Here is a 14,363-nt window from a genome sequence, read left to right on the forward strand (position 1 = left end):
TTGAACAGGTGATTGTAAATGCGAGAAGCAGACTGAAACAAAACAAGAATACCTGATTGGAGGAGTAAACAATTCAAAGAGAAGGAATGGAGGCGATCAGCTCAAGTAGCCTAACACTGTTGAAACGAGACAAGAATTAAAAATCACACTTAAAAACCACTCAAGTGTCGCAGGTTGAGCGCATGTACCGCACTGTGTCGCCCCAACTTCACAAATGCGCCACTGAAGAAAAAGGTCTGCATTCACAAAAACAGCAGCATTTCTCTTTATTTATAAGCGAAAAAACAGACACATGGTTAGAACACTCTGATCAAAACAGTAGAAAAACAATCTAAATGTGTTGACCATTTCATTGCTTTGTAAAAAAAAATAAAAATCAACATTCAGCATTTTATAGGTAAAAGCCCTTCATTAGTGTAATAGGATAGTCTTATTGCTGTGCAAGAATGCTTCAAAAAACTTTTTTTTAAACTTACCCTAAAATCCATACCCTTATATAAGTATTAAGTCAAAAATATTGTACAACCATAGCCTATGTGTACAAATGCCTATATAGATCAGTTAAATAATTAATAATTGCAATAGTGCACCCAAACAGGTGTGTCTGTCCATTAACAATGCAAGAATACGCAAAACACAACTCACTGGTGATTACATTAAAGGCACTTTAAGAGAACGTGCCCATGTACACACGTTCTCTGAACTTAGGCAGTGATAGTACTGTGTAACAGCACACTGGCACTGAAAATACATTTACTTAAACAGGCTACTATGGTAATTACTATTAACTAATAAATAGGACTTATGCAAAAAACAAAACAAAACGTGTCATTGAAAAATTAAACCACTTTTTAAAAAAATCCAATTTTGAACTGACAAGTTTCACAGGGTAAATTAGTGAAATAACACCACCTGACTTACACGTGAGGAAAACACGAAGAACATGCAATTACTACAACATATGTATTTTCAGTTTGTTGATGACTACAAATAAAATAAGCTCCAAACTCCCCCAATTAAAAATGTTTAAAGCAAAGGGATCATAACATAAAACAGAAGAAATGATCAAAATCAAATCAGTTTTAAGATATTGCAGATAAAAAAAGTCTTCTCCTGAGATTTCCCATGAAGTGTATAATGCACTGAGTGGGGACACATCTTGTAGCTTCAGGGAATGTCACTTCCATCATAGACTATGGGCTGCTCCATGGTCAGATGGTAGAAAACCTTTTTAGAAATAAACCTGTGGGGGATATTTTTGATTAGTGGATTCATAAACCAGCCAGGTCATCCATAAATAATACAGTTACGAAAAATTAAAGCTGAAATCCAGTACCGAGAAAAAGAGTTGTCAAAGATGAGGGTGTAGAGGCCAGGGTGTCGCACTTTCAGTTGTCCCTGAACAGTCTCTTTATGTGAATTACAGCGAGTGAGAGGAATCAGGACCTGAAAGCAGAACAGAAACAACACTGTGAAGTGAAACATACTGTTGTTATAAAAAGGTTGCCATTTACCAAATTATTTTTTTCAAGTAACTAAAAATAAACAAGGAGACGAAACAGAGACAGGATGTGTTGGTACTGTGGCATCCCCAGTTTAAAAGACGGTCTATCAAACTGATGGTGCGAAACTTTTGCTGAACACATTTATAAGAAATCAAATAACATATACTTAGTTTTTACAGTGAGTGACATTTACACTTTTACCATATGTATTGAGCTTACATGAACTGCCAATACTGTAAATTATGACACCTTATTTATTACCTTTTCACAATCTCTACATGAGTGCTATATAATTGCTATGTATTATAATTGTTGTGTATGTAAAACATTAATTTACACATTTAAATTGCATTGCGTTAACTTGAGCATTTTATACATCAACAAAGCACACTGGCTCCTTCTAATGGGTGAAAAATAAACTGCATATACCTAATATACCTTGCAAAAAACGTGAACTACAGGATAAACACACTTCACAATACTGATTTATACTAACCTTCTTCCGACATCAACTACTGAACCATTGTTTGCACGTTAACTTTTGCTTTACTTTACTTTAACCAACAGAAACTTTGTTGCAAAATAAACTTCAACTTAGAATATGGTTACTCAGTCTGTCGCAGAACCAGTTTTCACACCAGGTGATCCACAATCGACTTTCCTGAAGAATGTCTCTTTGCAGTCTTCTTTTCTCCATAATAAAGCGTCACTTTTCTTATGAGTGTGTCCTACACTGTGTTCATTACTTATGCTAATCTCCATTCACTGCGAGGTAAATGGGGCGCCTTTTCCATGACAACTTTCGAGTTTCTCCTCAGAGTGTGCCATTTCTGCTTTGCTGCAATACTAGGGAGATGTGTGCATGTCCTCTCTGATGACCTTACCTGGAGGGGGCACTTAGAATTTCCACTGTGAGAGGTCCACTGTTTACAATAGCCATTGCCTCGCAGAAGAATGTCCTTAGAAATGCATCATCCATTCTGCCTGATTAAAGTGATGCTGTTAAGCGAAAAAAAATCTAATTGTCCTTATTTGTCTTTCCTGTATGCCTCCTGTATGGCTTGAATGTGTAGTGTGAATAATGAAATCAAACTTCTTCTCATCTAAAAATGTGTTAAGTCGGTCAGAGTCTGTTTGTTCCTGCAGTTCAATTTTAGATCCAATAAAGTTGGTTCCTTGATTGCACCTTATTTCTCTTACTGGTTCTCTTATTGTTATGAAACAGTGGAGTCCAATGAAGCATCTGGCCATTTCTGCAGCAAAGGCGTGTTTATTATTAACTATTTAGTGACTTGATGATTCTTTGGGACTATGACTTGGTGTTTCAAAGTAGTTAAGAAAGATTCATTTTTCACCTTAAGGAGTCCATCGTTATCAGGAAAAGCATCAATCTGATACAGTTTACTTTTATGAGGAAGTGCCTTGCCATTTCTGAGCATGTTTCTCTCTTCTGCATAGAAATTATCTAGTAGGTCCTTTAGAATAACACTTTGGGCTTTTTCCCTTTCTTGTACTGTGCAGTGGCTTGCTGTCTTGTCTTTCTTGGACAAGCAAATGAATCGAGCTATGGCTTGATCAGCTTGTCTGGTAAGCTTGAGTCTTCTGTTTTGAGAGTGTTCAGTGCTTATACCTTTCTGAGCTCTGGATCTCCGAGGGGAATGTCCATTTTAACATCTGCAGCAGGAAGCATTTCTTTATCACATAGAAACTGTGGCCTTTTAAACCAGTCTGTAAACCGGTCTTGCAATGGAAACTCTGGGTTTTGACCTGAAGGAACATATCTCCACTGCTAGGAAGGAGTGTTACACAAAGGTCTGAATATGGCATGCTTCATTATTGAAGTAGCCTCCCACACTGGCCTTAGTTCAGAGGGAAGGGGATTATCTCAACCATTGCCTTGGAGCATTCTTTTACCTGCATCGTAAAGAGATGCAGTAGTGGACAAGGTGCCATGCCTTGTCATTGGAGCAGTGTCTGAGCCTCCGATTCCAGTTCAATGGCTTCCTTTATGCTTGCAGTGCTTGTTAGGCTGTTGTATTTTGCCTTTGTCCACATAGAAATCCTTCATGATGAACTATGAAGCAAAGGGAAACAGAGTCTTCTCTTTAGCGAGATGCTGTTCAGGTTGCTGTTTTTCCACCATAAAGAACTGAAATAGTCAGCTTAATACACTTTTTCAGTGTCACATAGCAATGCAACTCAATGTCTTCTAAATCTGAACAAAACCCTGATTAGATTGTTTAACAAGTTGGGGCATGACAGCAAGCGATTATTCCTTTGTATGTGGGTCAAATACAACTCTTGGGGTTGATAAATCCTGTAGTGGGGAATGTACCACTTTTCTCCTTCTTTGGCCTCACTATGCACTTCCTCTGCGTCACTATATTCTATAACCGGACTCATGATCTTGACGTATTGAGTCTTTTGAAAAGACAATAGTTGTCCTGTGACCCTGACCTGTTGTCCTTAGAATCACCCTTGAAGTCAAGACTCGAAAATTTTGAGAGCATCCGCCGGAGTCGATTCAATTTATTTTTGTAAATCCCAAAATCCCAACTGCAGTTGCCTGTTAGGGCTAAACATGATAACTGATGTAACCAACAGAAACAGAAAAGCATCCCCTGTCCTTAAACCCTCCTTCTCATCATTCAAAAACAGCATAGCTGCTCCTAAGGCTGTTGAACTCAATCTGCAGGTTTTAATTCTGCTCCTAACTGGCCTGGCCATAAGCTAATTCAAAGAAATTTAAAGAGAGTCACTTCGAGACCGTGACTCTATGACATACTGTGGATCTGCTTAAAGTGTCACAGCTCAGATACTGTAGGGTCTATCGTATTCCAGCCCAATGCTGTGCAAACATAGACTGCATGAAGAAGTGGACTGAAGTAGGGTGACATCACCAATAGCTTTTGGCTGCAGTCACATGAGGCTCATTGACGCTAGTTATTATTTAGAGCCAAGTTGTGACCGCGAGTATCATAGCAACCAAAGAGGCAATAAGGAGCCAGGTTGTTGAAGGTAATGCCCTTTCCACCGCTGGCTAAGTAGGGAGCGGGCTCTTAGCATCGCTTAGTAACTTTTTCCTCCCCTTTGTTGTTATGTCACTGGAGCATAGTCTTTTGTTTGACACAGCATGTTAAATGCCAAAAGTTCAGCTTTTCAAATATGGTGTCTGATGCGTTAGACGTGCAGTTCAGACTGCAGTGTCAAAACGCGTTTGACGCCTCCGAGGCGCAGACGTCGAGGACGCATGAGGAGAAAAATACTTGATGCAGGGCATCCATTACAATCTGCGAGTGCCTTTGGATATTTTGTCTTCCCTGTGTCTTTGTGAACAATGGCAGACCAGGTTGAGCGAGTGGCTTTAATGTATTTATTACATAAAACCCATCAATGGAGGTGATCGGCTCCGTGGCGGCGTGTCTGGGTCCATGACGAGCCTTAGGCTAGCTGGTGTGCTCATCTTAATTAAGCTGCCACTAGTTTGTAGCTGATGTCTTTCAAAAGTTCAGCTTTTTCAACTGGCATCTGACAATTTAGACACGCGAACAAAGAGTCCAACTCATGAACACTCAAGATGTCCCACGTCAACTCTAGATTCGTGCCACATTGATGCTTGAAAATGCACTGCAGAAACACAAGATTGTCTAGATGCTTGTACATGGTGTAGACTGCATGTAAACACGATTCCCTGACACCAGTCTGAACTCAGTATCATACAGCATCTCAAAATCCTTTCATTGTAGTACCAATGAGTGGCCACTAATCCAAATTGAAATAGCTCTAAGCTAGCAGTTATTTTAATAGATCGATGCTCAAGATGTGCCTAGTCAGTGCTACATTCATGTCGCTCTGACGCTTGAAAACACGCCAAAGAAACACAGCATGGTCTAGACGCAATAGACTTTGCATGTAAACTTGACAGCCCTGAAGCTGCAGTCCGAACACAACATTAGAGCCATTGCCTTGGAACAATTATAGCCACTTAACAGAACAAATTCACATTCTAGCTGTGAAGGAATCTCATTTACTATAACCTTGAGATGGTTCCATTGCCTTGCTGTTTCACAGGTGTGTGCACAAGTTCAAACACTTTAGGGAAGTTGTAGCCTCTTACTATGAGAACTGAGACAAGTTTACTTGACATAACAACATCTTTACCAGGCAATATGGAGAGCTTTAACCTTACGGGGGTGGACTTGGCCTTGACAAAGTTAAGACACTGTCAATTAACACTCTGTGTCACTCTGGGTGTCTAAAAGTGCACAAACGAGCTGATCTGTACCTGGATGGTGCTCTGAGGAAACCCAAACTTGTACGATCATTGATGTGCTTACACATTGTTCATTAGTTTCTGTGTTGAGAGACAGGTAAGCTTAATAATTTTAAGTACTTTAATAAAAAACTTTTTGTTGATAAAGGGGAACTCCTTGGATTTAGGTTTTTAGGTGGAGGGTTTGAAACCTAAAACCCTCTCCTACATGTAAACTTTGCAGTCTCCATGGAAACAAGCTGGCAACTCCACCAAACCAAGTATTTTCAGGCAATAAAAAAACTGAAAGGAGTTATTATTTTCAGCTCAGTTTTGCACTGCTGAGGTGAAACGGCTTAAAATCAGAGGAGCATTTCTAGACTATCACCCAATGATGAGCCTTTTAAAACTAATAACACTTGTCAAAGCCTCGCAAAGCTCTACACTGTAGTCATGATTTATTCACACCACACTCTGTGGTGAGCCATTGTTGTAGCCACACCTGCCCTGGGGCAGACTGGTGGAAGCAAGGCTGCCAATGTACACAGTTAGCCCAATCAATCATGGGCAATCACACACACACCACATTCATAGTACGCAAAGGTGAATTGTTCTGCCTAAGGGCACACTTAATGAGAACTTGGTTTGTGGACAAGGCTCTAACCTCTTAAGCCACACCCACAAGGTGTGGTCACAAGAGGCAGATACGCATAATTATTAGGAATCATACAGAAGAAACTCCAGTTATGTTTTTGATAAACACTCAACACAACAGGCACATTATTATGTTTAAAATAAACAAAGATTTACACTTCAAAGCTTGTGTATGTCAATACCTTTGATTGTTCTATGGGAGTATCAGTAGATTCTCGGTGGACCACACTAAAGGAAATGCTTTTTGGCTCAGAGGAAAACATCCAGCTGATAGTGGCTCCACAGTCACAGACAGTAACCGTTATCACACTATAGTTGCTCGATTTGATAAACAGTTCCCTGGAACCACCACCAAATTGGGAAATGTCTTCGATGCTGAACGGAATAGCCATCCTGTGATTTGTGCAAAAACAAGTAATTATTTTTGTACTTTAACAACTGCAAAGAGGGCAACAGGTCATCAGACATACGTGACTTCTCCAGATTTGAGGAGATTAATCTCTGAATCTTGAACAGTGGGAATATGTTCTTCTGCCTCCTCTGGGGTCACGTCACCTGTGCTTCTGTATTGTAGAAATTTCAATATAATAAATGAGTTCATACAGAAACAGGTCATACGTACGTGTGTTGGAGATATACTATGTGTTATGTACAAGATATTGTGATTATTATTGAAAACAAAATATTAAAAACACACATAATTAATGATATAAGATGCATGATTCTGAATATTACTCAAAACTACTGATATACTTACATATTAACACAAAACTTTAGAGAACAAAACCAGTGATGGAAAACGTGTTCTCTTTTTCTTTAGAAAACTAGACTGACGTTCTTGACCTTTTTGGTGTATAGCAGCAAGGAGAGCCCAGCTTTTTCATTTAATTGAACCGAGACAGTTTATCCTCAGAGCTTGAGAGCTTGAGTTCTTAAACTCACATATTGAGCAGTCTGGGAGCCTGTTCTCCATCCAAGGAGCCTGCGGTGGTTTGAGATGCAGCATCACTGTCATATACTCTGTGCACTTCATCTTCAGTGATTATGTCAAAGATTCCATCATCAGACTTGTATGTAGGGTCTGAAATTGAGATACATAAATACATTTATAATCAAATGCCATTTGTCTTTTTAGAGAGAATATTTAAAGTTGTGTGGTTTGCAGCTCTTACCTCTGGGAGTGGGTATAGACGGGGCTGCATCAGGACACGGTTGAGGTCCCGGTCCAGGTGACGGAGCCTGGGTTTCTGAAGGACTCAATTCTGCCTCACTGAACCTCTCCACCACAGAACTGTGTTGGTTGTAACAGTCTTTACAACAGCGCTCCTTTTTCCCACTTTGTTTCGTCATTACAAAGTTGTTGCTGCAGTAATAGCAGAAAATACGACCACAAAGTCTACAGAAGGGTGTAACATAAAAATTTTAGTATTACTAGTAATACATATTACATAGTGAAGAAAATGTATAATAATATATGACCTGCAGTGATGTTTGCGTAGCCACCAGGTAAACTGTCCCTGGCAGCCGAGACAGTGAGTGGCCTCTTTATCCATAAGCCACCAGCGCTCTTCTGAACGCAGCTTCTGCTCAAATTCCAGAGCATCTGTCTTCTGCCACAGAGCATCTTTGTCCCTATCAACAACACATTAATAAATTATTTATAATGCACATTGATGTTATGTCATGCCATAAACCATTCCTGTGGAGTACAAACCAAATTAAAATATTATAAAGTATTATCAAGACCAACAAAACACTGATAGGTCTTGTAGACATTTAAATATTGTGGGTTTATATTTTGAGCATTTAACCTGCTTTTTATATAAAAGAAGAATAGAAAACCCATGACATTTTGGCTTTTTAAACAAAGAACAATCATACCTAATTAGCTCAATAAGTCGTTCCTCCAGAATGGTTTTAGTCCGGTTAAGGTCATCAATCTCAGCGGACATCTTTAATATCTGGGTTTGCTTGTCGACTTCGGTCGTCTCCAATTTGTGCTTTAATTCATCACACAGGGCTTGTGCAGCCAAATGGGCATCTTTAGTACTAATAGATGTAAATTATTATTATTATTACATTTTGAGGTTATATGTACACAGTAAATCAAAACAATCGTTATTGACAAAGATAAATGGGGCACTGGGGGCAGAGACAGTTAACAAACATTTAAAATATATACCAGCTCACCTGTGTGCTTCATGTCTAAGTTGCTGTATCTCAGTGTCATTGTCACGAATTGTGATTTCTGTTTTAGTGATGTGAGCATCTTTCTCTCCAGTCAGCTGCAAATATTGCTCATTCAAAGCCTTCAAAGACAAAATTATTTATAACGATTGGCCAACACTGAGTTGATCCCATTACTGTTCACCATTTAATAGTGAAAAGAAAAGCCAAACTCAGCTAAATTTTAAAATGTCAAAAAAATAAATATATTGTACAAGAGGCCTTTCTTAAGTTATCCTCTTCAAATATTCTGGCTTAGGACTGGTAGAACATGTTTACCTTGTGACCTCCTATAGCTGATTTGCATTGTTTGTAAACAAATCTGAATCCTATGCATTTGCTTCCATAGTTTTAACTTAACTTTCTTTTTTACAGTGATGGTGAAACTCACCTCTAACTGTGAGACTTGTTTCTGTAAACTGGAGACACTCTTCTGCTCTTCCTGTAGCTGCGTTTTCACCTTGTTGAGTTGTTCTGTTAAACTCTGTAATGAGTAAACAGCAGCTGTACTGTAGCATGATTACAACAACTTTAAGCCACAGGTGAAGCATGTGTCTCACCTTTATTTGTACTTGATGATTCATGCTTTCTGAGCTCATCTGAAACTTAACAGCCTCCACCTCCTCCCGGGTGGAGTTTTTCAGACTTTGTACTTGGCTATTTGCTTTCTCCAACTGGTCCTGTAGCTCCTTTATTCGTTTTGGCAGTTTCTCCATCTGTGCCAGCTCCTCTTTAAGCATTTTATTTTCTTCTCGCAGTTCATCCATGCATTCCCCAAAGCGCTCTACCTCCTTTTCAAACTCTTCTATCCTTACCTCATCTGCAGCCCATTGCTCCCTGGCTTCCTCCTTTTCAGCACTCAGTTTGCATATTGTCATGCCCATCTCTGCCATCTCTGTGTTCACCCTGTGCAGTCCTTCCCGTGTGTCACTATTTTCTAAAACCAATCGCTCATTTTCTTCCTTTAGCATGGAAACCTCTTCGTGTACATCAGCTAGCGTGGAGGCCAACTCAGCACTGTTACCCAATTCCTTGTCCCGTTCTTTGATCAATGCCTCCTCCTTCTTTTTGCATTCCATCAGCTCTTCAACATGTTTCTGGTTTAGTGCTTCAATTGTAGCCTTTAATTTTTCAGTCAGTGTCCTCAGCTCGTTTCTCTGGGCCTCAGTCATCTCCAGTTGTGCTTGGGACTTCAGTTTTTCCTCTTCGCTTCTTTGCACCTGCACTCTTAAGTCCAGTATCTCTGCTTGCAACCTGGATACTTCCTTCATACTTACATCCAATTGCTCTTCTACTAAATTAAGTTTACTAGTTACTTCCTGGTTTTGTTTGGCTTGGGCTGTGCTCTTCTCAAATTGTGATTTTTCAATAGCCTGTTTCTCAGAAGTGACACATTCCATCATTTCCATTTGTTTAACTATAGTCGCCTCTGCATCAGCTTTTGCCTTTTCAAGCTCCTTCTTATTTCTCTCTAATATTTTAACTTTTTTTACAAGTTCACTGATTTCCTTCTTGTTGTGGTCTAACTGTGACTCACTGGTTTGTAGCTGACTGTGCAAAGCCTGTTCCTTCTTATGAGAGGCTTCCAAGTTATTTTCTAAACCACTTATCTGCCCATGCACATGCTTCAAGTCAGCTTGCATGCGACTGAGAGCGGCGTTTACAGATTTTTGTTCTTCTTTGAGTGCTTGGTTGTCCTGCTCCAAACGTTTGACTGTGGACTCTGACATTTTGGCGGCCATATTTGCACGCTGTAGGTGTTCATCCAGCTCCCGGTTCTCCTCACGTAACCGTTTTTCTTTCTCATCCACCGTCATCTTAGTGTCATCCAGTTGACCTCTGAGTTGCTTTTCTGAGGCTCTTAAACCAGCCAACTGAGCCTCAAGTTCAGCCTGGTGTCTCATCATCTCCTTCACCTGTTCTTCATTTTTTCTCACTGTAGCCTGTAGTTTCTCATTAAACTCCATTAGATTTCCACACTCTACTTTATATTCCTCATTCTTTGCAGCATGTTCCTTTACATTCATTTCCATGTTGGCAAGGTCAGTGGTAAGTTTTTCCTTGTCTGTGGTCAGGACTTGATTCTTGGTTTGTAACTCTTGTAATGTATTAACGCTGGTAACTAACTCTTCACCTTTACTCTCAAGCTGCTCTTTGATATCACAATTTTCTTTTTCAAATTTCTCCCTCGTCTTCTTCATCTCATTTTCTTGTTTTTCTATCATTTTTTGGAGGTCCAAAAGTTGCATCTGTAAATTACTTGTCTCCTTCTCTTTTAGCATTAAGGCTCCTTGTAGGTTATCCATAGCACATTTTTGTTCCTTCAGCTGAACATCCAATTTTGCTTTAGACATAACCACATCTTCTAGTTTTGTTTCACAATCTTTTACTATAATAGTTTTCAACTTTAGCTCCTCTTCTAATCTTTCATTCAGTCTTTTCTTCTCCTCCATCTCAGCCACAGCATCCATCTTCCCTTTCTCTGCTTCTTTTAACTTGTCAAGTAATTCATGTATCTTTTGTGCTGAGTCAAAGAAGCTAGCAGCCTGGTGTCCTTTTTCATTTAAGACTCCATCTAACTTGGCTAAAAGCTCTATGTTCTTGGATTCAGCTGCGGCCATTTTCTCCTGAAGCTGGTAGTGTTCTGCCTCCCGGACCTTTTCCACATTCCTAATAGCTTCAATTTCTCTGGACAGGGTGTCCTCTCTTCCACGCACATTTTTGAGTTCGACTTGCTGGTTCTCCTGGGCAGTTAGGGATATGTCCAACTGTCTCTGGAGGTCTTCTACAACCCCTCTTAGTTCAACCTCTTGCTCGGCCATTTGCTGGACTTTGTTTAAGAGTTCTCGCATCTTCAGCTCAGACTGGTCAAGTTCAAGGCGCAGCTCATCAATGGTGCTGGCATCTTCACTGCACGGAGGTAGCGACTCATTGAGTTCATTGAGTAAACCATGACCAAAGTCAATGCTACAGGAGAAATCGCCCGGTTGCTACAAAAAAAAGAGTGAATTACTGACTCTGTTCATAAAAAATAAATTAACACTTTATAATAAGTACCCTTTTAATAAAGCATGAACAAAGATTTACCGGTAATTCATTTTAAACAAATACTTGATGAAGAATGATTCAGGCTTAGTAACTACTTAATTAATACTTCAATTCCAAACCCTTACCCTTTAATTAAGTACTCATTAATTGCTTATGCTTTCTTAAGGCAAATTAAGGTATAGTTATAAAATGGTACCAAAAAAATACCTGTGAGTAGTTGCTTGCCAAACTATTAATGCTGGAGCTACGACTTGGTGGTTTCCATGTATGGCTGGGAGAGTTTGCATTTAGAGCCCTCCTAATTATAAAAAAGATTATTATAATTACTTCATCTATTTGTCAAAACATGGTAACTGTACAACTCTAAAATGTTTTTTCCACCTGGCAAAAGTGGGCCAGGCTGCATCAAGGTCGTGACCTCTGGAAGCTACATCAAACTGCACGTCATTGAGTTCATACAGGTGACTAATGATGTCAGCACTGAGCTGAGCTTTCAGGAAGGGACTTCGTGAATAGTACCAGTCACTGAGAGGAAAAAGAATAAAGGACACAGAATTGTAGCCATGGGGTAGTAGACAAGCAATGGAGGCTCTGAGCCACAAAAAGGAAAGTAGTAATAATCTGTACCTTGTCACTCTCTGGTTCATTAAACACTGTTGCAGAGTGTCAGCCAGTCGTTGGTGTACCAGAGAGTAGCGAATAAAGGCACGTCCCTTTCCCACAGATGTTTTTAGCTGTGAAACAAACAAATAAAGTAAATTAACATACATTCCTGTAAATAAAAATATATAAATTGTATTGTATATTTTACTTACTTCAGTGATTGATTTGACAAAGCGGATCCCATCATTGGCTCCTTTAATTTTGGCCAGACAGTCAACAAAGTAATCCCAATAATCTTTTTTTGTGCCAAGAAGTGTGGTTTTCTCCTTTTGGCCAAACTAAAACATAAAGAGACTTTCCAAATGTAACTAAAAATGACAATGAATTCTAATATTTTATTAATATTTTATTTGTATGTTTCAAGGTCAATTGCCTACTGAAAGTTTAATGTACCTGTAAGAGGTACTCTAGTTTGTAGGAGAATTTGTGGAGGTTGGTGCTGTCATCTGTAACTGGCTCCCCACTTTCACTGCACTCCTTGGCTAATTCAGCAACAGAATCTGAAAACACAAGAGCAATGAGCTAAAATCCTTGCACATTGCTGGCTAAAAACAAATGAAATACATGACTGAATGTCATATAACAAACAACTTAATAGTATTGTATCACTAAAAATCCAGAGTAAACAGCTACCAACACACCACTGCAATTCTTTTACAATGCAGCTGGCACATAAAATCCAAACCTGCCTCGTATGCCACTGTATAAACTGGAAGGACACTATTCACAGGTGTCCACCCATCACGAGTGTCCATTTAGTGAAATCTACCTTTTTTCTTTGCATGATCCTTGTCCTACAACATATTTAACTAATCAACATGCACCCATAAGGTTAGCTCACCATGCAGATCTCGGATAATCCTCTGGAGTTGGCTCTCTACGGCTGTAGCCCCTGAAGCCATGGTCCCACCGCAGTCTCTCTGGCAACAGGGGGTCAAAGAGTCACATCCACTCTGCTGAATCAGAAGAAATCAAGATCAAACAGGGACAAAATACATTGAGAGTTCAGTGACATTTCAGCAGCGCTACAGTGATGGGGAATGTAGGACTACTTTTCTTTAAAAACATGTATATATTTAACACATGTTATGCAGTTTTGTATGATGTTTTCTTGTAGCTGATACATCTCTGCAAGAAGTCAGCAATTAGTGTATAGTTTGAGTAAGTTAATTCAACATAATATTGGGTTATTACAATGTAATAAGCATGTATTCAATTTGGGAAAACAAAAGAAAATAACTTAAGGGTAAGTCCTTAAAATTAGCAAAAACCTATATGTCAAACACTTAGAGAAATTACCGAAGTATTGATCTTCAATCATCAAGTGAAATGTACAAATATCTACTGACATGGACGCAATAAAAACCTAACTACCAAACTTTCACTTCTTACTTTGTGCCTTCTGGTTGTGTGGACTACTTTAACATTATAACAAAGGTTTTGACCGGAGTTGTCAATCTTTAAAACTGTTCTTATCAAAAAAGAGAGCTTTTGCATGCAAAGACTACGTTTAATACTAAACAAGAACAAAAGACAAGGAAATACAAACGGTGACATACTTTTTACGGGTAAATCCATAACAATCCAAGACATTTGATAGCGCCATCAAACTTGTTGTTCCAATTTTCCTGCTCTGTCCAATCAGAAGGCGAGGAATGGACTATGGACCAATGATAAACAAGCAAGTAGGTGGGACCTTAAAACTATATGTTCGGTTGGTATGTGGAGTAAACACTAGTGTCATGTGATCGTCAGTGACAATTTCTACAGGAACGTTCATACCTGGAAATCTCTCTCTCTCTCTCTCTCTCTCTCTCTCTCTCTCTCTCTATATATATATATATATATATATATATATATATATATATATATATATATAGAGAGAGAGAGAGAAATCTGCACAAAACTGGACACTTTATATACCGGTCACTTTAATAAGCTTTATGTTTGCACTGTTGTTCTGATGCTGCTGTTGTATATATTTTCTACCTTTTATTTTATGTTTAAGCATATCT

At 39.0% G+C, this 14,363-nt stretch overlaps 1 protein-coding gene across 2 annotated transcripts; it reads right to left on the reverse strand.

Annotated features, from left to right (window-relative positions):
- Positions 1 to 247: 247 nt before the first annotated feature.
- fyco1a (FYVE and coiled-coil domain autophagy adaptor 1a) lies at positions 248 to 13,966 on the reverse strand. Of its 2 annotated transcripts, none has more exons than XM_033992030.2 (18): positions 13,908 to 13,946; positions 13,190 to 13,304; positions 12,742 to 12,848; positions 12,501 to 12,626; positions 12,313 to 12,419; positions 12,067 to 12,210; positions 11,893 to 11,983; positions 9,198 to 11,627; positions 9,029 to 9,121; positions 8,602 to 8,720; positions 8,293 to 8,460; positions 7,891 to 8,043; positions 7,584 to 7,807; positions 7,354 to 7,492; positions 6,882 to 6,974; positions 6,594 to 6,804; positions 1,337 to 1,446; positions 248 to 1,243 (listed from the first exon to the last, which is right to left on the reverse strand). In XM_033992030.2, exons 2-18 carry the CDS (start codon positions 13,248 to 13,250, stop codon positions 1,168 to 1,170), a joined length of 4,452 nt encoding a protein of 1,483 aa, XP_033847921.1. In that variant the 5' UTR covers positions 13,251 to 13,304; positions 13,908 to 13,946; the 3' UTR covers positions 248 to 1,167. The 2 variants fall into 2 exon arrangements, with proteins under 2 accessions (XP_033847921.1, XP_033847920.1); XM_033992029.2 differs by having other exon boundaries at positions 896 to 1,243; positions 13,190 to 13,301; positions 13,908 to 13,966.
- Between the last annotated feature and the right edge of the window lie 397 nt (positions 13,967 to 14,363).

The sequence above is a fragment of the Periophthalmus magnuspinnatus genome, chromosome 4 (genome assembly GCF_009829125.3).
Source record: "Periophthalmus magnuspinnatus isolate fPerMag1 chromosome 4, fPerMag1.2.pri, whole genome shotgun sequence".
Classification (NCBI taxonomy): domain Eukaryota; kingdom Metazoa; phylum Chordata; class Actinopteri; order Gobiiformes; family Gobiidae; genus Periophthalmus; species Periophthalmus magnuspinnatus.

Excerpts from the sequence above, each read along its gene's own strand:
- fyco1a (XM_033992030.2), bottom strand. The coding sequence starts at position 13,250 with ATGGCTTCAGGGGCTACAGCCGTAGAGAGCCAACTCCAGAGGATTATC. Across the intron at positions 9,122-9,197 it reads ATCATCAAGTACAAATAAAG|AGTTTAACAGAACAACTCAA; the intron begins GTGAGACACATG and ends TACTCATTACAG. Across the intron at positions 1,447-6,593 it reads CTCCCATAGAACAATCAAAG|GTCCTGATTCCTCTCACTCG; the intron begins GTATTGACATAC and ends TTCTGCTTTCAG.